Source organism: Silurus meridionalis, chromosome 13, assembly GCF_014805685.1.
Source record: "Silurus meridionalis isolate SWU-2019-XX chromosome 13, ASM1480568v1, whole genome shotgun sequence".
Taxonomy (NCBI): domain Eukaryota; kingdom Metazoa; phylum Chordata; class Actinopteri; order Siluriformes; family Siluridae; genus Silurus; species Silurus meridionalis.
The window spans coordinates 1,264,458-1,286,269 of NC_060896.1; the positions used below are offsets into that span (position 1 = coordinate 1,264,458).

A 21,812-nucleotide genomic window follows, 5' to 3' on the forward strand; every position below is an offset into this window, starting at 1 on the left:
AAACCAGAACCTCCTCACCTTCTCACTTACATCAGTAGCAGACTTTACTGACACCCTTGTGGCTGAATGAACACAGATCCCTTTATATACAGATGTGGAAACATTGTTGGTACTTTTCCATTACAGAAAGAAAAACCCACAAATATCACTGAAAAAACTTGAAACTGACAAAAGTAATAATAAAATAAAAATTAATGAAAATGAACTAATAAAAATCAGACATTGCTTCTGAATTGTGGTTCAACAGAAGCTTTTTAATAAACAAACGAATGAAACTGGTCTCGATAAAAATGATGGAACCCTTTACTGAATATTTTGTTGCACATCCTTTTGAGGAAACATGGAGGAGCTCCAGAACATAACCGAGTCTCCTCCATGTCTCACAGTAGCTACAGCGTTCTTTTCTTTGTATTCTTCATTGTTGTGTCTGTGAACATAGAGCTGATGTGACTTGCCGAAAAGTTCCAGTGTTGTTTTATCTAAAGGACCTTCTCCCAGAAGCTTTGTGACTTTTCAATATGCATTTTGGCAAATGTTTGGTTCACCTCTAATCTGTTTGGAAGATCTTCTGGGCTCTTTGGTTAGCGTTCGTATTATTTAGCTCTTCAATTTGTTATCAATGTTCCTCTTGTGGCCACGTCCAGGGAGGTCGTCTACAGTCCTGTGGACCTTAAACTTCTGAATAATATGTGCGACTGTAGTCACAGGAACATCCAGCTGCTTGGGGATGATCTTATAGCCTTTACCTTTAAGACGCTTGTCTATATTTTCTTCCTAATCTCCTGAGATCTCTCTCCTTAGCTTTAGCTTGTTTTTATAAATGCTTCTGTTCAACCACAATTCAGAAGCAACATCTGATTTTCATTAGTTATTTTTCAGTAAATTATTATTATTATAAATTTTGTCAGTTTTAAGTTATTTCAGCGACATTTGTGGGTTTTTCTTTCTTTAATAGAAAAATACCAACAATTTTCTCAATTTTGTCTGTACATTTACATGCACAAAGATCAGACATAACATTATCACATTACGAGCAGTGAAGTGAAAAACACTGATCGTTAGTGGGGGGATTTATTTATTAGGCAGCAAGTGAACATTTTGTCCTCAAAGTTGATTTTAGAAGCAAAAAAAATCTGCAAATTTAAATGAGTTTGACTGTTTTTAAAATGATCTTATGATTATGATAATTTTTTTTTTTGTTTGTTTTTGCCAGATGACGAGATGATGAGTTGTTTGCAGTGCAGAAGAGGCCGACACGCTGTTTCAGGAGTTTCATAGCAGCAACATTGGTGCACATTTTGTCCAGTTTAAAACTACAGATGTTGTTTCTCAGCACTACTACTGACCTGGCAGCTCAACACACACACAGAAATGAGTAGACTTATGCACTGTATTGACTTTTCCCTCAGTGACTTCATCAATTCAATACATTTTTAATGATATAATAATAATAAATTGATATCATAAAAATGAACCAGTCCTTTGATGATATTAGTGTTTAGTGGATTAGTGGGAATCAGATATTAGCATGTTATTAGTAACATTTGATCCTACAGATTTGTAGAACATGTGAAGAACATGGATTTCATCTACAGCTGTAAACTTGCAACTTAAAGTAAAGAAAGAGTTTATAAATGATGAGTAAAATCCAGACATGATAATTAAGTGTTTAATTCGAGTATCTGATACATTCAGATGTTTTTATGAGCGAGAACATCAGAGCAGATCTTCCTGACGTTTTATTCACAGTGAAGCTTTTTTTAAATGTTGTGATCAACAAGAAAATAAGATTTAAATCAAGATTTTATTGCACATTATTTACAAATTTAATTACTACATATTTATATTTTGGTATAAAACATTATTTTGTGTAGAATAAAATACTTTTAACAAATATTTATTCAGTTCAGCTCTAAAACTCTGTGTGTAAATAAAGAAGCAGAAACATGATGAGTCAGCACTTCTCCTGAGATGTTCTTCAGTGTTCAGTAACTGATCAGTGGATTCACTACAGCTGAAGTATCAGTCACCTACCAAACCCTGCTGTTTCCTTCTGTCCTGCATTGAGGAGTTTCTCTGCTGATTATGTAGTACTGTGTGTTTTATGGATTGGAGGTGTGAGAGCTTGTGGAGCTCCTGGTTTGGTGTCTGTGTGTGTGTTACTGCTGATGTTCACTTGCCTCCTGCTTTTCTCTTCTCTGATGGAATATAAACTGTACATTACTGTACACACTGTTTCTACATTACTGTACACCCCTGTGAAGTTGTCTGTTCATCAGATTTACTACCAGTGATGGGATTACAGGCAGCAGCTGCTGTAACTTTTTGTGTCCATGACTTATGATATCTGTAGGAACAGAAGAGTAAAAACATGAGAATGAATTTATTTACAGAAAAACAGAATGTAGTCGTTTCAGACTTGTGAACTTTAAAACACTTCCAAACCTGTGGTTTGCTTTTATTCAGCTTTTCTATCATTTACACTGAGGAAGTGCTGATCACTGGTTTATCAGCTTTATTAAAGTTCATCTGATACTGATTCAGACTGAGTTTCCCAAAAACATCACAACACAACGATTGTTATTAAATGTAGCGTGAACTTCACACTGAACTCTCACTGAACCCTGAGAATCATCTCAACTTTGGGAAACTCAGCCTTCTACAGCAATCATCAGTATAGAGACGGCCCTGATTCACTTCTTATATTTATATACTTATAAAACTTGATGTATTTATGAAGAAATGTTTACTGATAAAGATTTTAACATCAAAATGTAGTCAGTAGTGGAAGATTTCTAGAGTTGAAACTAAACTACAGGTTAAAATCGTGCTGTATGTTAATCTTTCTATAAATCCCACTCGTCTCTAAACACCATGCAGAAGTGTGCTGTGTGTCGTACTGGCAGTGATCAAACCACACCTTCATTTTAGTGGAATAGAAAATAAAAACACTCATTATTTTCTACAGAAATGATACAATCTGTGTTACATGAACTTACTGTAGTTTTCCTCCTGAACTCTGTAGAATCTCCTGGAGTTCATGTAGAACTGAATCTTTTAGTTTATTCCAGCTCAGATTCAGTTCTTTCAGATGTGAGGAGTTCAATCTCAGAGCTTCAGTCAGAGCAGCTCCTCCATCAGTTATACTGCAGTCTCTTAACCTGCACACAGGGAGAGAATGATGTAGATGTTTACAGTAGGAATGAGATTCATCAACACAAACACAAATGTTTAATTCATACAGAGATGAAGATCTTCTCAGTTTTGTTAATGAGGATCAAGAAAATATAAAGATCTAAATGTTGTTAGCCAGCGGCGCGCGCACTTCCGGTTCTTCCACTTCCGCTTCTTCCACTTCCGGAGTAGCGCGAACTCTCCACCGTCCCGGCCGCCATGTTGCCGTTCTATAAATAGACGCGGATTTCTTTCGTTCTCTATCAGATTGTCTCGTCTGCTTCCTGATCTTTTTGTAAGTTTTCTGCTCCTCTTTTCGCTTCCCGGATTCTTTAGTTACTGTTTTGGATCTTCCGGTTTTACTCGGATTCGCTTTTGGCGCGGTTTGTGTTTTGTTTATTTTTCTTCTTTTGTATTTTATTCTCTCACTGGCTCCCTCTCTCGGCCATTCCCCGCTCTGCATCTGGTCATAAGTTTTTGGACACTTAGTGTTTTTGTGTTTTTACCTGCACTACTCAGACTGTTGTTTCTTCTGGGTTCTGCCTGAATTTGTTTTGTTTTTTTAATAAAGATGTTGATTATAAATCTCACTGGTGTTCTGCATTTGGGTCCAAATACCTGCATCCTGACAAATATAGTGTTTCATCACTGAGTTTCTCACCGCAGTGTCTCCAGTTTACACTCGTGTTTCTTCAGTAGATCACAGAGTTTCTTCACTCCTGAGTCTCCCAGTTTACACTCACTCAGATCCAGATCTCTGATGTGTGATGGATTTGTACAGAGAGCTGAAGCCACATCAGCACAGGATTCATCACTTATACTGTTCTGTAATCTGCAGAAAAGGAAACAGTGTTTAATCCAGAGGTTTTTAACTTTAGAGACCAAAAGAACCACATTCCAACCACATCAGACACAAAGAACCACAAATTATTATTCATATATTTTAATAGTTTTAAATTCATTTAAAGACTGTTTTTAAGCTACAACACACTGTAAAGCATTTTTACAAATCTACACACACACACACACACACACACACACACACACACACACACACATTTGGTTTACATTTTTAAGCAGTTTTTCTGGTGACAATAAAACCACATCAGGACACTGAGTGAGATTTAATAAATAAATATGAGTGATAATAATAATAATAATAATAATAAGAGTTTTATCAGATGAATATTTTCCCATAACCTTCCCTACATGACTTTATGAATGTTATTGTGCTGAAACTCTATTAGCTGCTCCTTAAACGCAGCTCTTTCTATTCCGAGCTGAATTTCAATCATTCAATGTAAAATTGTGAGACACTAAAAGACCTGCTGCAGGTCACATCTTAAAGTGGAACAGGCCGGATGTGGCCCTCGGCTGTGTGTTGAGTAACTTGGGTTTAGTCCAACATTAGAGAAAGAAAGGATACAGAAATGACTGAAGTAAAAACATCATCACATTTCTAACCTCTACTTTCTGTTCTTCAGAAAAAAGATTCAAATGATACAATTCATTATTATTCATTTTGGTCAGAATGAACTTTTTTCCTTCTTTTTCCAAAATAAAGCAGTGAGAATGAAAAGAAATTCAGATCAGCAGCTGGAAAAAGTAAATGTAGTTTATATTCATAGTTAATAAGCAGAACCGCTAAGAGTTTTATTCTGTTCCTGCTTTTTATTATAAAACTGTTTCATCACATCACTGAGTTTCTCACCGCAGTGTCTCCAGTTTACACTCGTGTTTCTTCAGTAGATCACAGAGTTTCTTCACTCCTGAGTCTCCCAGTTTACACTCACTCAGATCCAGATATCTGATGTGTGATGGATTTGTACAGAGAGCTGAAGCCACATCAGCACAGGATTTACCACTTATACTGTTCTTTAATCTGCAGAAAAGGAAACAGTGTTTAATCCAACATTAGAGAACACACACATTTATAAACTCTGTTTTCTATCGTATATTCTTTCTTCTGATTTATTTACCGTTAATATTCACCAATATCTAAAAAATAATTATAAACATTAGGGGTGTAAAAATATACAACATTTCAATTCAAATACAATTTTAAGCCTCAAAAACAAACATTAACTGAATATATTTGTTGGGTTTCTGTTTTTAATTGATGAAAATATTTGATATAAAATAGGGCAGAGGGGGGGCACAAATTAATGCATTACCTAAATTAATAAATAAATAAATAAATATGTAAGTTAAAATAATCATGTTTTCACAAGTAACATTTACATCTCTGTTACAAATGTACACTAGAGTTTTGTTTTTAGCAGCTACTGTTCATGTGGACTGAAAGTAACGGGATACACAGTGATAAAACTTCCCCCATGGGGGTCTTTAGAACAGATAGAGGGGGAGATTTAACACTAGATATGAAAATATGTATTTATATAAACACTGACAGGAAGTTGTTTGTCAGACATTTCTGTAAACAAGGAGGGAGACCAAATAAAATCATGTTTTTGTTGTATAAGTTTTTTAGCTGATTATTTTTAAATGATTGTGTAATAAATAAACTGATTATTTGTTCCTATTCCCACATCCTCCTCATTACCAGAGTTACAATACACCTTTATTTCATCTTTATTACTGATAATAAATCTAATCTAGAGAGCGAGTTACACACGTTAGTTACACATTACTGACTACTGCTAAGAGTTTATTCTGTTCCTGCTTTTATTATAAAACTGTTTCATCACATCACTGATCCACTTTTCTGATGTGTGATGGATTTGTACAGAGAACTGAAGCCACATCAGCCCCGAATTTCTCACTTATACTTTTAGATAATCTGCAGAAAATGAAATAATATTTAGTCGATTAGAGAAAGAAATGATACAACATATATATATACAGTTGTGTTCAAAATTATTCAACCCCCAATGCTGTAAATGGTTTTAGGGAATTTAGTGTACATTTGTAATTGTATTCAGAATGAAATCCTACAAGGACTTCTTAAAGAACCATATGCAACTAAAATGACATCAATTAGTTTTGTAATACAGTAGTAAATGTTTCTTTTGTGAATTCTTCATTGACATAATTATTCAACCCCTTAAAGACTACCACTCTGAAGAACAGAGGTTCAATGAAGTGTTTTCAATCAGGTATTGAAAACACCTGTGGATATCAGGGAGCAGCAATAAAGCCTAATAAGCACCAATTAGGCAGCTTTAAAATGACTGTGATACTCAGCTCCTTCTAGACATTTACTGGTGTGGTTACAAACATGGTGAGGTCAAGAGAATGGTCCAGGAAGACAAGAGAACAGGTGATTACTCTTCACAGGAAGGGCAATGGCTATAAGAAGATTGCAAAGATGTTAAACATACCAAGAGACACCATAGGAAGCATCATTCGCAAATTCAAGGCAAAGGGCACTGTTGAAACGCTACCTGGTCGTGGCAGAAAGAAGATGCTGACTTCAACTGCTGTGCGCTACCTGAAGCGTAGAGTGGAGAAAAGTCCCCGTGTGACTGCTGAGGAACTGAGAAAAGATTTGTCAGATGTGGGTACTGAAGTTTCTGCTCAGACAATACGGCGCACCCTGCGTAATGAAGGCCTCCATGCCAGAACTCCCAGGCGCACCTTGCTGTCCCCAAAGAATAAGAAGAGTCGACTGCAGTATGCCAAAAGTCATGTGGACAAACCACAGAAGTTTTGGGATAGTGTTCTGTGGACTGATGAAACAAAATTAGAACTGTTTGGGCCCATGGATCAACGCTATGTTTGGAGGAGGAAGAACAAGGCCTATGAAGAAAAGAACACCTTGCCTACTGTGAAGCATGGCGGGGGGTCAATCATGCTTTGGGGCTGTTTTGCTTCTGCAGGTACTGGGAAGCTTCAGCGTGTGCAAGGTACCATGAATTCTCTTCAGTACCAGGAGATATTGGATGACAATGTGATGCAGTCCGTCACAAACCTGAGGCTTGGAAGGCGTTGGACCTTTCAACAGGACAATGATCCCAAGCATACCTCCAAGTCCACTAGAGCATGGTTGCAGATTAAAGGCTGGAACATTTTGAAGTGGCCATCGCAGTCACCAGACTTAAATCCGATTGAGAACCTCTGGTGGGACTTAAAGAAAGCAGTTGCAGTGCAAGCCTAAGAATTCTGAATTCCTTTTATTCAGATGTTATATAATATACAGTAAGAAATGTACGAGGAAACATGAGATAAAAAACATACACATACAAATATAATTTATTTTAACTTTTTCTAATGTACTTATACCTCATGACAGTTAGTATGTAACTGCTTGATAATTCCTTTAAAATTAGATTTATATTTACTATATTAATAAACACGCCTGTTAAATTAATAATATAATGAAGATCTCAGTTTTGTTAGTGTGGATCAGGAAAGTGTGAATATAAACATTGTGATTTCAATTCAGTTTATTTCATCACTGAGTTTCTCACCGCAGTGTCTCCAGTTTACACTCGTGTTTCTTCAGTAGATCACAGAGTTTCTTCACTCCTGAGTCTCCCAGTTTACACCAACTCAGATCCAGATCTCTGATGTGTGATGGATTTGTACAGAGAGCTGAAGCCACATCAGCACAGGATTCACCACTTATACTGTTCTGTAATCTGGAGAGGAATTTATGACTTATACGGTTCCCTAATCTGCAGAGAGAGAGAGAGAGAGAGAGAGAGAGAGAGAGAGAGAGAGAGAGAGAGAGAGAGAGAGAGAGAGAGAGAATATAATAGTTATACTATGAAAGTAAATAATGAAGGAATGAAAGTAAATAATGAAGGAATGAAAGTAAATAATGAAGGAATGAACCCCTGTGTGCTGCTTGTAGAGTAAAATACTGATTAACAGTGTGGGTGATGAAGTGAAGTTACTTTTAACATCCACTCCAGGATGATTATTAAATTACACCACATCCTGAGTTCTGTTCTTCTCATACCACAGTCAGCTGTCAGATCACAACCAAACTCCATCCTCCAGCAAACACTGTGCCATCAAACATGTTCACCACAGACTACAGCTCCCATAATCTCTCATAATCTCTTTTTAATCCCCCATAATCTCTCATAATCTCTCGTAATCTTTCATAATCTACATCACTCACAGTCACCCAACTTCTAACTGAGCACAGGGCTATTAAAAAAAAATAAAAATAAAAATGTATATATATATATATACAGTTTTTATTAACACACAGTAAAATACAGCACGTTACAGGAAAACCACAAACTGTAAACTCCTCTGTCCTGATGATTTCAGCTTCACCTCCCCTCAGGGAGTTTCTCTTCTCTTCACTCCTCTGACCTCCATCATGCTCATTATAGATCTACATTTAAATCTATATAAAGATTCAGAACTGAACTACTACTGAGAAATTACACAAATCCACATATTATACTATTAGAATAAATATGAATTATTATATGTTTTATTATGTGCAGTTTCTTAACTATAAACTGTTTAGTTTCAGTTCTAATGACTTTATTACTTACTGTAGTTTCTGTAGTTTACATTCAGGATTCTTCAGGAAATCACACAGATTTCTCAGTCCAGATTCTCCTGGTTTATTCCAGTTTAGATTCAGTTCTCTCAGGTGTGAAGGATTTAAATCCAGAGCAGAAAACAAACCTACACAATCATCCTCTTTAATACTGCCTTCTTTATACAACCTGGAGAGAGAGAGAGAGAGAGAGAGAGAGAGAGAGAGAGAGAGAGAGAGAGAGAGAGATAGAGAGAGAGAGAGGGTTTGAGTGGAAACACTGATCTGGTTTGAGTCTAAAACGAGGTGTTTATTAAATAAAGTGAACAGAAAGTGGAAATGTGAAATGTTACACTAATTGCTCTTACAGCAGCATGAAAATAGAGATCTGTATGTGTGTGTGTGTGTGTGTGTGTGTGTGTGTGTGTGTGTGTGTGTGTGTGTTGTTTCACGTAAGTTTCTGCAGTCTGTAATGTGGATCCTGCAGCAGAGCTGAGAGATTCTTCACGTTGACGTCTCCAGGTGTTGTCCTGCTCAGATCCAGTTCCCTGTGCAGTAGGGGGTCTTCACCTACAATCTTACTAAGAGATCTGAGGGCTTCTGCTGCATCAGCACTTTTCAACAAGCTGTAGAGAAAAATAATGCTGCATGTTAAAACTGTGTAATGAGAACAATAAGGAACTGATTCACTTATAGATTATAGAAATGTAACTGAAAAACTTCACATGACTGTAAGGTACAGTGGCATCAAATAATGTGGATTAAAGTGAACACAATTACACCCTGTTTAAAACACAAACACACTGTTAATACTATTACACTCCAATAACACTCTAAATATATAACTGATAGTGAAGAATCACCTCAGTGTCTTTAGTTTATGTTTTGGATCCTGTAGTAAATCAGTGAGCAGCTTCACTCCTGATGCTCCAGGGTCGTTCCCTCTGAGATCCAGCTCTATCAGGTGTGATGATCTCAGAGCTTCAGCCAGAGCAGTGTATCCTTCCTCTGTTATACTGCAGTCTGAAAGTCTAAAGGGATAAAAGTACGTATCATTTTTATGCTCTATAATTCTAAGATAAAAATGAACAGATTATAGTTACAAAATCAACAGTAAATATAAAGTAAAATGTTTTAGGTGATATTTTTCTGTCTGGTGAAAATAATAATCATATTGTGATGAAATAAAGAGCAGCTCCTATCAGAATTTATTTTGCATCTGAAATCAGACTTCGTTCTTTACTGCTAATCCCAGATACACCCATGCAGCATGGTGTCTAACATGAAGTGTTACAATGTGTTGAAGAATAAAACATATCGAGTTCCAGAGTCACGTGTGTGTGTGTGTGTGTTCTATAGATCTAATGCTGCATCCATTTTCAGATACAAGACATGTGGAGGGAATCAGTAACTTCACAGACTGAAGCAAATAAACATGACAACATGATGCCTTCCTTCTTCTCCTTCTGGTTATGGTTCCTCTGGAAGCCCACAGAACCACCAGGCAAAAAGTTGTTGAGTTTGCACATAAATTAGCAACAGTCAAAGGAAGATTTAGACCAAATTTGGGATCCGTGCTGACAAAGTTACCATTAGAATCAGATTAGACATAATCCGAGAGAACATTTATGATGATAACTTTTATATTTTGTGTCCAAATTTGTAAAAAAGCAAGATATCTGGGTGGAGACAAGTTCACCAAACCCTGTGCCTTTAGTTTCTACCTAATTACCAACAGTTCTCCAAACACATATTTTTAACAAATCTCACAAACTTTGTCCATTTGTTAAAGTCGTCTCACATCATTCTGAAACGTGTCTGTATTGTAGAAGGCTGTTAGTGATTTGATCTGCAGGACATCAGCCTGCTGTTATTACTGTAACATCTGCTGTAAAAACACTGATAACTGCATTAGAGTGGATCTATTAGATCATCTGGATTATGAATGAAGTGTGTATTAGACGTTACCTCACAGTCTCCAGTTTACAGTGTTTCCTCTTCAGTTCTGCAGAGAGCAGCTTCACTCCTGAATCCTGAATCCTGTTCTTACTCAGATTCAGCTCCCTCAGGGTGGAGGATTCTGATCTGAGAGCCTCGAGCAGAGCTGAACATCCTTTCACTGTCATATTACACTCACTGAGCCTGAAAGCACAATACATTACAGTTACCTGTGGAATTATGGGTAGAAAAGATCACATGAATATCCCAGTGTCTGTGTTTCCAATACAGTATGAAGTAGAAGAGCTTTGGGCAGTTAAAGGGGAACAATTGTGTAGATGCAGCCTGATCTCCTCCAACTCCAAATTACTACTGAAAATGCTACAGAAACTGGAGACAAGTTTAATAAGCAGAAGATAAAACTATTAGCATGAACATCTTTATTATTTCCTTTCATTTAAACACACAGATTATTCAAATGCTCTTTCTTACTGAAGTTTCTCAGGTCTGCAGTGTGGATCCTTCAGTAGATCCTTCAGTAAAGCAGAGATGCTCTACTCCTGAGTCTCCTTCTATTTTCCCACTCAGATCCAGATCCGTCTGCAGTATCGGGTTTATACTCAGAACTTCCCTCAGATGAAGGTAAGATTTCTGTGCATCAGGACTTTTCAGCAGCCTGTAGAGAGAACAGAGGAACATTAACACTGATTATATCTACAGCAGCACACTGCTACTTTTTCACTCACTGTTTGGTCCCTGGTGGAAAACTAGTTTTAATCTTCAGCACTTTCACTTTCTTTATTTCTTACTTTATAAAAATGAGAATAAAAATAATGTCCTGGTTTAAAATTGTAAAACTTTGTAAGTGTTAAAAATGTGAGTATTTATTATACAGTGGTAGAAACAGTGAAACACTGATATTTATTCCGAATGAATGATTTATTGATATTTACTGGAGTGAACACGCTCACCTCAGTGTCTTCAGTTTATATTCAGGATCATTCATTAAATTCCTGATCTCCTTCACTCCTGATTCTTCAGGGTGGTTCCCTCTGAGATCCAGCTCTATCAGGGGTGATGAGGGGTTTGATCTCAGAGCTTCAGTCAGAGCAGCGTATCCTTCATGTTTAATATTACAGTCTGAAAGTCTGGAGAAAAAGCAGCAATTCAACTATTCGAGTTCCTACAGTTCCTCCATGCTACAGACATGTTTAGTATAATTTACTAATGTAATAGATGATAAATGTAGAAATGCTTACAGAAGTGTGTGGAGTTTGCAGGATGGAGTCTTCAGTAGAGTAGAGATCTGAATCACTCCTGCATTTCCCAGTGTGTTCTCACTCAGGTCCAGCTCTGTCAGGTGTGAAGGGTTTGTAGTAAGAGCTGATATCAGATCAGTACAGCTTCTCTCTGTAACACTGCTGTTCCTCAGCCTGCACACAGAGAACACAGCTGAGGAAATGATTTTCATATCCAGAACAGATAACTGACCTTCATGAACATTAGTAATAAAAACAGCTGGGTTTAGGGTTTTACACACAGCAACACTACACACTACTGCCAGAGAGAAGAAGTTTAGGTGCAGGAATCGGATCACACACCTGAGTCTCTCTAGTCTGCAGTGTGGATCCTTCACTAGAGCAGAGAGCTGCTTCACTCCTGAGTCTCCAGAGATTTTCCCACTCAGATCCAGTTCTTTCTGCAGTAAAGGGTTTGTACCCAGAACTTCAGTTAAAGAAGCACAGACTTCCTCTGCCTCAGCACTTTCCAACAGCCTGCAGAGATAAAACCAGTTACAGCTACAGGTGGAGATCAGGAGTGTGTTTACAGCTACAGGCGGAGATCAGGGGTGTGTTTACAGCTACAGGCGGAGATCAGGAGTGTGTTTACAGCTACAGGCGGAGATCAGGGGTTTGTTTACAGCTACAGGTGGAGATCAGGAATGTGTTTACAGCTACAGGCGGAGATCAGGGGTTTGTTTACAGCTACAGGTGGAGATCATAGAAGAATAGAATAGAATAGCCTTTATTTGTCACATATACATTACAGCACAGTGAAATTTGTTCTTCGCATATCCCAGCTTGCTTAGAAGCTGGGGTCAGAGCGCAGGGTCGGCCATGATACGGCGCCCCTGGAGCATAGAGGGTTAAGGGCCTTGCTCAAGGGCCCAAGAGTGGAAGCTTGGCGATACCGGGGCTTGAACCCCTGACCTTCCGATCGGTAACCCAGCGCCTTAACCACTGGAGCTACCACTCCCCTCAGGGGCGTGTTTACAGCTACAGGTTGAGATCAGGGGCGTGTTTACAGCTACAGGTAGAGATCAGGGGCGTGTTTACGCTACAGGTGGAGATCAGGGGTTTGTTTACAGCTACAGGCGGAGATCAGGGGCGTGTTTACAGCTACAGGCGAAGATCAGGGTTTGTTTACAGCTACAGGCGGAGATCAGGGGCGTGTTTACAACTACAGGGGAGATCAGGGCGTGTTTACAGCTACAGGTGGAGATCAGGCGTGTTTACAGCTACAGGTGGAGATCAGGGCGTGTTTACAGCTACAGGTGGAGATCAGGGCGTGTTTACAGCTACAGGTGGAGATCAGAGGCGTGTTTACAGCTACAGGTGGAGATCAGGGGCGTGTTTACAGCTACAGGTGGAGATCAGGGCGTGTTTACAGCTACAGGTGGAGATCAGGGCGTGTTAACAGCTACAGGTGGAGATTAGGGCGTGTTTACAGCTACAGGTGGAGATCAGGGCGTGTTCACAGCTACAGGTGGAGATCAGGCGTGTTTACAGCTACAGGTGGAGATCAGGGCGTGTTTACAGCTACAGGTGGAGATCAGGGTGTGTTTACAGCTACAGGTGGAGATCAGGTGTGTTTACAGCTACAGGTGGAGATCAGGGCGTGTATACAGCTACAGGTGGAGATCAGGGCGTGTTTACAGCTACAGGCGGAGATCAGGGCGTGTTTACAGCTACAGGCGAAGATCAGGAGCGTGTTTACAGCTACAGGTGGAGATCAGGGGTTTGTTTACAGCTACAGGCGGAGATCAGGGGCGTGTTTACAGCTACAGGCGAAGATCAGGAGCGTGTTTACAGCTACAGGCGAAGATCAGGAGCGTGTTTACAGCTACAGGTGGAGATCAGGGGCGTGTTTACAGCTACAGGTGGAGATCAGGGGCGTGTTTACAGCTACAGGTGGAGATCAGGGGCGTGTTTACAGCTACAGGTGGAGATCAGGGGCGTGTTTACAGCTACAGGTGGAGATCAGGGGCGTGTTTACAGCTACAGGTGGAGATCAGGGGCGTGTTTACAGCTACAGGTGGAGATCAGGCGTGTTTACAGCTACAGGTGGAGATCAGGCGTGTTTACAGCTACAGGTAGAGATCAGGGGCGTGTTTACAGCTACAGGTAGAGATCAGGGGCGTGTTTACAGCTACAGGTAGAGATCAGGGGGCGTGTATACATCTACAGGTGGAGATCAGGGGTTTGTTTACATCTACAGGTGGAGATCAGGGTTTGTTTACAGCTACAGGTGGAGATCAGGGTTTGTTTACAGCTACAGGTGGAGATCAGGGTTTGTTTACAGCTACAGGTGGAGATCAGGGGTGTATACAGCTACAGGTGGAGATCAGGGGTGTGTATACAGCTACAGGTGGAGATCAGGGTTTGTTTACAGCTACAGGTGGAGATCAGGGGCGTGTTTACAGCTACAGGTGGAGATCAGGGGTTTGTTTACAGCTACAGGCGGAGATCAGGGGCGTGTTTACAGCTACCGGTGGAGAAATCAGGGGCGTGTTTACAGCTACGGTGGAGAAATCAGGGGCGTGTTTACAGCTACAGGTGGAGATCAGGGGTGTTTACAGCTACAGGTGGAGATCAGGGGTGTTTACAGCTACAGGTGGAGATCAGGGGCGTGTTAACAGCTACAGGTGGAGATCAGGGGCGTGTTTACAGCTACAGGTGGAGATCAGGGGTGTTTACAGCTACAGGTGGAGATCAGGGGCGTGTTTACAGCTACAGGTGGAGATCAGGGGTGTTTACAGCTACAGGTGGAGATCAGGGGTGTGTTTACAGCTACAGGTGGAGATCAGGGGCGTGTTTACAGCTACAGGTGGAGATCAGGGGTGTGTTTACAGCTACAGGTGGAGATCAGGAGTGTGTTTACAGCTACAGGTGGAGATCAGGGGTGTGTTTACAGCTACAGGTGGAGATCAGGGCGTGTTTACAGCTACAGGTGGAGATCAGGGGTTTGTTTACAGCTACAGGCGGAGATCAGGGCGTGTTTACAGCTACCGGTGGAGAAATCAGGGCGTGTTTACAGCTACGGTGGAGAAATCAGGGCGTGTTTACAGCTACAGGTGGAGATCAGGGGTGTTTACAGCTACAGGTGGAGATCAGGGGTGTTTACAGCTACAGGTGGAGATCAGGGCGTGTTTACAGCTACAGGTGGAGATCAGGGCGTGTTTACAGCTACAGGTGGAGATCAGGGGTGTTTACAGCTACAGGTGGAGATCAGGGCGTGTTTACAGCTACAGGTGGAGATCAGGGGTGTTTACAGCTACAGGTGGAGATCAGGGTGTGTTTACAGCTACAGGTGGAGATCAGGGCGTGTTTACAGCTACAGGTGGAGATCAGGGTGTGTTTACAGCTACAGGTGGAGATCAGGAGTGTGTTTACAGCTACAGGTGGAGATCAGGGTGTGTTTACAGCTACAGGTGGAGATCAGGGCGTGTTTACAGCTACAGGTGGAGATCAGGGCGTGTTTACAGCTACAGGTGGAGATCAGGTGTTTACAGCTACAGGTGAAGATCAGGGGTTTGTTTACAGCTACAGGTGGAGATCAGGGGTGTTTACAGCTACAGGTGGAGATCAGGGCGTGTTTACAGCTACAGGTGGAGATCAGGGGTGTTTACAGCTACAGGTGGAGATCAGTGTTTACAGCTACAGGTGGAGATCAGTGTTTACAGCTACAGGTGGAGATCAGTGTTTACAGCTACAGGTGGAGATCAGGCGTGTTTACAGCTACAGGTAGAGATCAGGCGTGTTTACAGCTACAGGCGAAGATCAGGAGCGTGTTTACAGCTACAGGTGGAGATCAGGCGTGTTTACAGCTACAGGTAGAGATCAGGGCGTGTTTACAGCTACAGGTGGAGATCAGGAGTGTGTTTACAGCTACAGGCGGAGATCAGGGGTTTGTTTACAGCTACAGGTGGAGATCAGTGTTTACAGCTACAGGTAGAGATCAGGCGTGTATACAGCTACAGGTGGAGATCAGGGGTTTGTTTACATCTACAGGTGGAGATCAGTGTTTACAGCTACAGGTGGAGATCAGGGCGTGTATACATCTACAGGTGGAGATCAGCGTGTTTACAGCTGCAGGTGGAGATCAGCGTGTTTACAGCTGCAGGTGGAGATCAGGGCGTGTTTACAGCTGCAGGTGGAGATCAGTGTTTACAGCTACAGGTGGAGATCAGGGCGTGTATACAGCTACAGGTGGAGATCAGGAGTGTGTTTACAGCTACAGGTGGAGATCAGGGGCGTGTATACATCTACAGGTGGAGATCAGTGTTTACAGCTACGGTGGAGAAATCAGGGGCGTGTTTACAGCTACAGGTGGAGATCAGGCGTGTTTACAACTACAGGCGGAGATCAGGGCGTGTTTACAGCTACAGGTAGAGATCAGGGCGTGTTTACAGCTACAGGTAGAGATCAGGGCGTGTTTACAGCTACAGGTGGAGATCAGGGGTTTGTTTACAGCTACAGGCGGAGATCAGGCGTGTTTACAGCTACAGGCGAAGATCAGGGGTTTGTTTACAGCTACAGGCGGAGATCAGGGCGTGTTTACAACTACAGGCGGAGATCAGGCGTGTTTACAGCTACAGGTGGAGATCAGGGCGTGTTTACAGCTACAGGTAGAGATCAGGGCGTGTTTACAGCTACAGGTGGAGATCAGGGTGTGTTTACAGCTACAGGTGGAAATCTATGGGCGTGTTTACAGCTACAGGTGGAGATCAGGGGTGTATACAGCTACAGGCGGAGATCAGGAGCGTGTTTACAGCTACAGGTGGAAATCTATGGGCGTGTTTACAGCTACAGGTGGAGATCAGGGGTGTGTATACAGCTACAGGTGGAGATCAGGAGTGTGTTTACAGCTACAGGTGGAGATCAGGGGTGTGTATACAGCTACAGGTGGAGATCAGGCGTGTTTACAGCTACAGGTGGAGATCAGGGGTTTGTTTACAGCTACAGGTGGAGATCAGGGGTGTATACAGCTACAGGTGGAGATCAGGGGTGTGTATACAGCTACAGGTGGAGATCAGGGGTTTGTTTACAGCTACAGGTGGAGATCAGGGGTGTGTATACAGCTACAGGTGGAGATCAGGGGTTTGTTTACAGCTACAGGTGGAGATCAGGGGCGTGTATACAGCTACAGGTAGAGATCAGGCGTGTTTACAGCTACAGGTGGAGATCAGGGCGTGTTTACAGCTACAGGTGGAGATCGGGCGTGTTTACAGCTACAGGTGGAGATCAGGGCGTGTTTACAGCTACAGGTGGAGATCAGGCGTGTTTACAGCTACAGGTAGAGATCAGGGCGTGTTTACAGCTACAGGTGGAGATCAGGGCGTGTTTACAGCTACAGGTGGAGATCAGGGCGTGTTTACAGCTACAGGTGGAGATCAGGGCGTGTTTACAGCTACAGGTAGAGATCAGGGCGTGTTTACAGCTACAGGTAGAGATCAGGCGTGTTTACAGCTACAGGTAGAGATCAGGGCGTGTTTACAGCTACAGGTGGAGATCAGGGCGTGTTTACAGCTACAGGTGGAGATCAGGGCGTGTTTACAGCTACAGGTGGAGATCAGGGGCGTGTATACAGCTACAGGTGGAGATCAGGGGTTTGTTTACAGCTACAGGTGGAGATCAGGGGTGTGTTTACAGCTACAGGTGGAGATCAGGGGCGTGTATACAGCTACAGGTAGAGATCAGGGGCGTGTTTACAGCTACAGGTAGAGATCAGGGGCGTGTTTACAGCTACAGGTAGAGATCAGGGCGTGTTTACAGCTACAGGTGGAGATCAGGGCGTGTTTACAGCTACAGGTGGAGATCAGGGCGTGTTTACAGCTACAGGTGGAGATCAGGGCGTGTTTACAGCTACAGGTGGAGATCAGGGGTTTGTTTACAGCTACAGGTGGAGATCAGGGGTGTGTTTACAGCTACAGGCGAAGATCAGGGGTTTGTTTACAGCTACAGGCGGAGATCAGGGCGTGTTTACAGCTACAGGCGGAGATCAGGGCGTGTTTACAGCTACAGGTGGAGATCAGGGCGTGTTTACAGCTACAGGTAGAGATCAGGGCGTGTTTACAGCTACAGGTGGAGATCAGGGTGTGTTTACAGCTACAGGCGGAGATCAGGAGCGTGTTTACAGCTACAGGTGGAAATCTATGGGCGTGTTTACAGCTACAGGTGGAGATCAGGGCGTGTTTACAGCTACAGGTGGAGATCAGGGCGTGTTTACAGCTACAGGTGGAGATCAGGCGTGTTTACAGCTACAGGTGGAGATCAGGCGTGTTTACAGCTACAGGTGGAGATCAGGGCGTGTATACAGCTACAGGTGGAGATCAGGGGTTTGTTTACAGCTACAGGTGGAGATCAGGGGTGTGTTTACAGCTACAGGTGAAGATCAGGGGTTTGTTTACAGCTACAGGTGGAGATCAGGGCGTGTTTACAACTACAGGCGGAGATCAGGCGTGTTTACAGCTACAGGTGGAGATCAGGCGTGTTTACAGCTACAGGTAGAGATCAGGGCGTGTTTACAGCTACAGGTGGAGATCAGGGTGTGTTTACAGCTACAGGTGGAAATCTATGGGCGTGTTTACAGCTACAGGTGGAGATCAGGGGTGTGTATACAGCTACAGGCGGAGATCAGGAGCGTGTTTACAGCTACAGGTGGAAATCTATGGGCGTGTTTACAGCTACAGGTGGAGATCAGGGTGTGTATACAGCTACAGGTGGAGATCAGGAGTTTGTTTACAGCTACAGGTGGAGATCAGGGGTGTGTATACAGCTACAGGTGGAGATCAGGGGCGTGTTTACAGCTACAGGTGGAGATCAGGGGTTTGTTTACAGCTACAGGTGGAGATCAGGGGTGTATACAGCTACAGGTGGAGATCAGGGGTGTGTATACAGCTACAGGTGGAGATCAGGGGTTTGTTTACAGCTACAGGTGGAGATCAGGGGTGTGTATACAGCTACAGGTGGAGATCAGGGGTTTGTTTACAGCTACAGGTGGAGATCGGGGGCGTGTTTACAGCTACAGGTGTAGATCAGGGGTGTGTTTACAGTTACAGGTGGAGATCAGGGGTGTGTTTACAGCTACAGGTGGAGATCAGGGGTGTCCAACTCAAATTCTCTCCACATCCTTATATTTTAGTGATTTTTAGTGTTTGGAGTCTGTACATATATTTTTTTGATAATTACAGAAAACATAGACGCTAAAATGATCAGTAAAAGATTTTAGAGAAAATAAAAGATAAATTGTTCTAAAATAAACTATTAATAAAGTCTAACATTTATAGTGATTATATAAAATGTTTTATAAACACATTCCTGAACCGTATTTTAATATTGTTGTGAAATAATCATGAATGAAGTTAATGACGAATAAATATAAAAGAGGAAATTTAATAGTAGTTTGTACATTAACTGATTAAATATAAGATCAAAATGAAGTAAATTAAATAAGATCAAAATTCCCAAATGTGTTCTTGCTTTAACCTGTTAGCCCTCGACACAGATTTTGGGACTCACAGCTGAAATGCCCTACCTAACTTCCTAATGTTCCTGATAAAAGTGGGCTTCATACACAATTTATATATCTCTAAAAAGAAGACACTTTGAGCTTTACTGTCAATTATTCACTTTTGATATTTAAAAAAAAAAAAAAGTTATAGATGATTAAGTACTGTAGAAAAAAATTCCTTAAATCTATTTTTTTCCTTTATATATAAATACATGAAATCTGTCCTATAGCAATCCATAAAAGTAATGGGTTAAAAGCCACATGTCTCATGAGTTTATATTTTAAATTGAATGAAGATATCATAAAAATGAGATTCCTACAAACATTTATCTGATACTATATCTGGTTCGCCCCTCCCCACCCAAATTTTAGGACTCACAGCTAAAAACACGAACCTAACTTTAAATGTTAACAGTTCCTGATAAAAATGTGCTACATACACAATTTAGATATCTTTGGAAAGAAGACACTTTAAGCTTTACTGTCCATCATCAAAGTTGATATTGCTCAAAAATATTAAGTTATAGATGATGAAGTGCCATAGATATACATTTCCTGCATTGAACATTATTTTTATTTCATATATAAATACATGAAATCAGTCCTGGAGCAATCCAGAAAAGTACTGGGTTGAAAGCCACATGTCTCATGAGTTTATATTTTACATTTTATGAAGATTCTCATAACAAATAAGATTCCTACAAACATTTATTTGAGACTCTGTCTGATCCTTTTCTCCCTCCCCCTGTTTGAGAGACACCTGCTAAACTCAGGTGATCATTCATACTCTATTCATATAGTCTGCATAGAAATTAACTGCTGACCATTAAAGGCTTTTGTTCTACATGTCTGGGGCTATTGATATTGATTTTGCACTCATATTGATGGCCAAGTAGCCAGACAAGCTCTTGTTCTACAGTCATGACCATTCATATTAATGTCTGGCCATTCTAATCTCAACAATACACACACACACACACACACACACACACACACAAACTTACTTTTCAAGCATTTCTCTTATAAAAACAAACAGGCAATAAAACTAATAAAATCGTATAAAGCTATAAGGGGAGATTTATTGTAACTTACAGATGTAGAGCTCCATGTCTCTGTTGTTACTCCGCCCCCAAAAATATTTTCCACATCGCTGCTTTTTTTGCAAATCTCAGATAAAACAACTTATTTGATTGTCCATTTTTTCATTGTTTTTTTTTTTTTTTGTAAACAAAGTCCAGTTAGCACGAGCTATAAACAGCTGTTTATGTTGACCTGAGAGCTGCATCACTTCCTGGTTCGTCACTGCTTCTTCCCTGCTTCAGCCAGTAATAGTTTGTAAAGAGTAATAAAGCCAAGCCTCATACACCTGGAGAATAAAATCCTCCCATATATCGTTAGAATCCTGCACTTATTGGCTACATTGTCCATCAGTCATTTTGTTTCCATAATGCTACTGGCTGGAAATAAAGGTTTGAAATGAGACGTGGCGCATAAAAAAACATGGCGACACCTGCAGAGAGAGAGAGAGGAGACTCCACCCAAGATTTATACTCTTATTTTTTTATTATCATTTTTTTTTACTTTTTTGTGGTCTCAACCGTTTTGTAACACTATATTCTACCAGCCATATTAGTTTTTTGTCACCAAGATGTCGTTTTTTATGTGAAAGTTATTCGGAAATATATAAACACAAACACCAGCAAAGTTCTGTGACGTAAACAAAGGAATAAACATCTAAATTACAACACTATTGTTTGTTTGGAGCAGAAATGCTTTACAGCATGTTGTTCACTGGACCCTTATCTTTCCTAATAAACCGGGATTAGCAGCAGTGGATGAGTTTGTATCGTTATTACAATATTAATGTAAGTAGTGCGGTTTTTATGCATGTTGTTGTTGTGTACTGCTCACACACATTCAGCAAATACATTCGTTATATGTTTTCCATTAAAAAACAGTGATCTGAAATCGCTGCTTGAGACTTAGAGCTTTAGAATGATGTATTGATAGTAAAGGTTACGCTTCTCCCTATTTATTTAATCTATTGCTAAACATTAACACCTGAGAACAATTGGCTATTAGTTGCGTTCACACAACCACAAAGCCTAAGAGGTTTAATCTGTATCATGAATGTATTTGTACTTTTTTATGTATAATTTTCTCACCTCAGTGTCTTTAGTTTATGTTTTGGATCCTGTAGTAAATCAGTGAGCAGCTTCACTCCTGATGCTCCAGGGTCGTTCCCTCTGAGATCCAGCTCTATCAGGTGTGATGATCTCAGAGCTTCAGCCAGAGCAGTGTATCCTTCCTCTGTTATACTGCAGTCTGAAAGTCTAAAGAGAAAATAAAATACACAATTAACACGTAATAAACACAATTAAAACTACAGATTGTGAGATTTTTCAGTGAAGTTCTTTCACCAATACATAGTTCTAGTTTTGCC

At 40.9% G+C, this 21,812-nt stretch overlaps 1 protein-coding gene across 14 annotated transcripts in view; it reads right to left on the reverse strand.

The window, feature by feature from the left end:
• Positions 1-1,655: 1,655 nt before the first annotated feature.
• Positions 1,656-21,812, reverse strand: part of LOC124395599 (NACHT, LRR and PYD domains-containing protein 3-like) — a 43,941-nt gene continuing 23,784 nt past the window's right edge. For 5 of the 14 annotated variants that reach the window (XM_046864252.1, XM_046864247.1, XM_046864246.1 and 2 more), the window contains 10 exons: positions 21,535-21,702; positions 12,178-12,351; positions 11,836-12,009; positions 9,502-9,669; positions 9,091-9,264; positions 8,652-8,828; positions 7,605-7,811; positions 3,836-4,006; positions 3,000-3,161; positions 1,656-2,347 (listed from right to left, as the gene is read on the reverse strand). In XM_046864252.1, the coding sequence (XP_046720208.1) occupies positions 2,239-2,347; positions 3,000-3,161; positions 3,836-4,006; positions 7,605-7,811; positions 8,652-8,828; positions 9,091-9,264; positions 9,502-9,669; positions 11,836-12,009; positions 12,178-12,351; positions 21,535-21,702 (1,684 nt within the window). In that variant the 3' untranslated portion in view covers positions 1,656-2,238. Of the gene's footprint in view, positions 2,348-2,999; positions 3,162-3,835; positions 4,007-7,604; positions 7,812-8,651; positions 8,829-9,090; positions 9,265-9,501; positions 9,670-10,640; positions 10,781-11,068; positions 11,253-11,547; positions 11,725-11,835; positions 12,010-12,177; positions 12,352-21,534; positions 21,703-21,812 lie in introns of those variants that run through there. The other 9 variants (XM_046864245.1, XM_046864248.1, XM_046864251.1 and 6 more) reach the window with 9 other exon arrangements.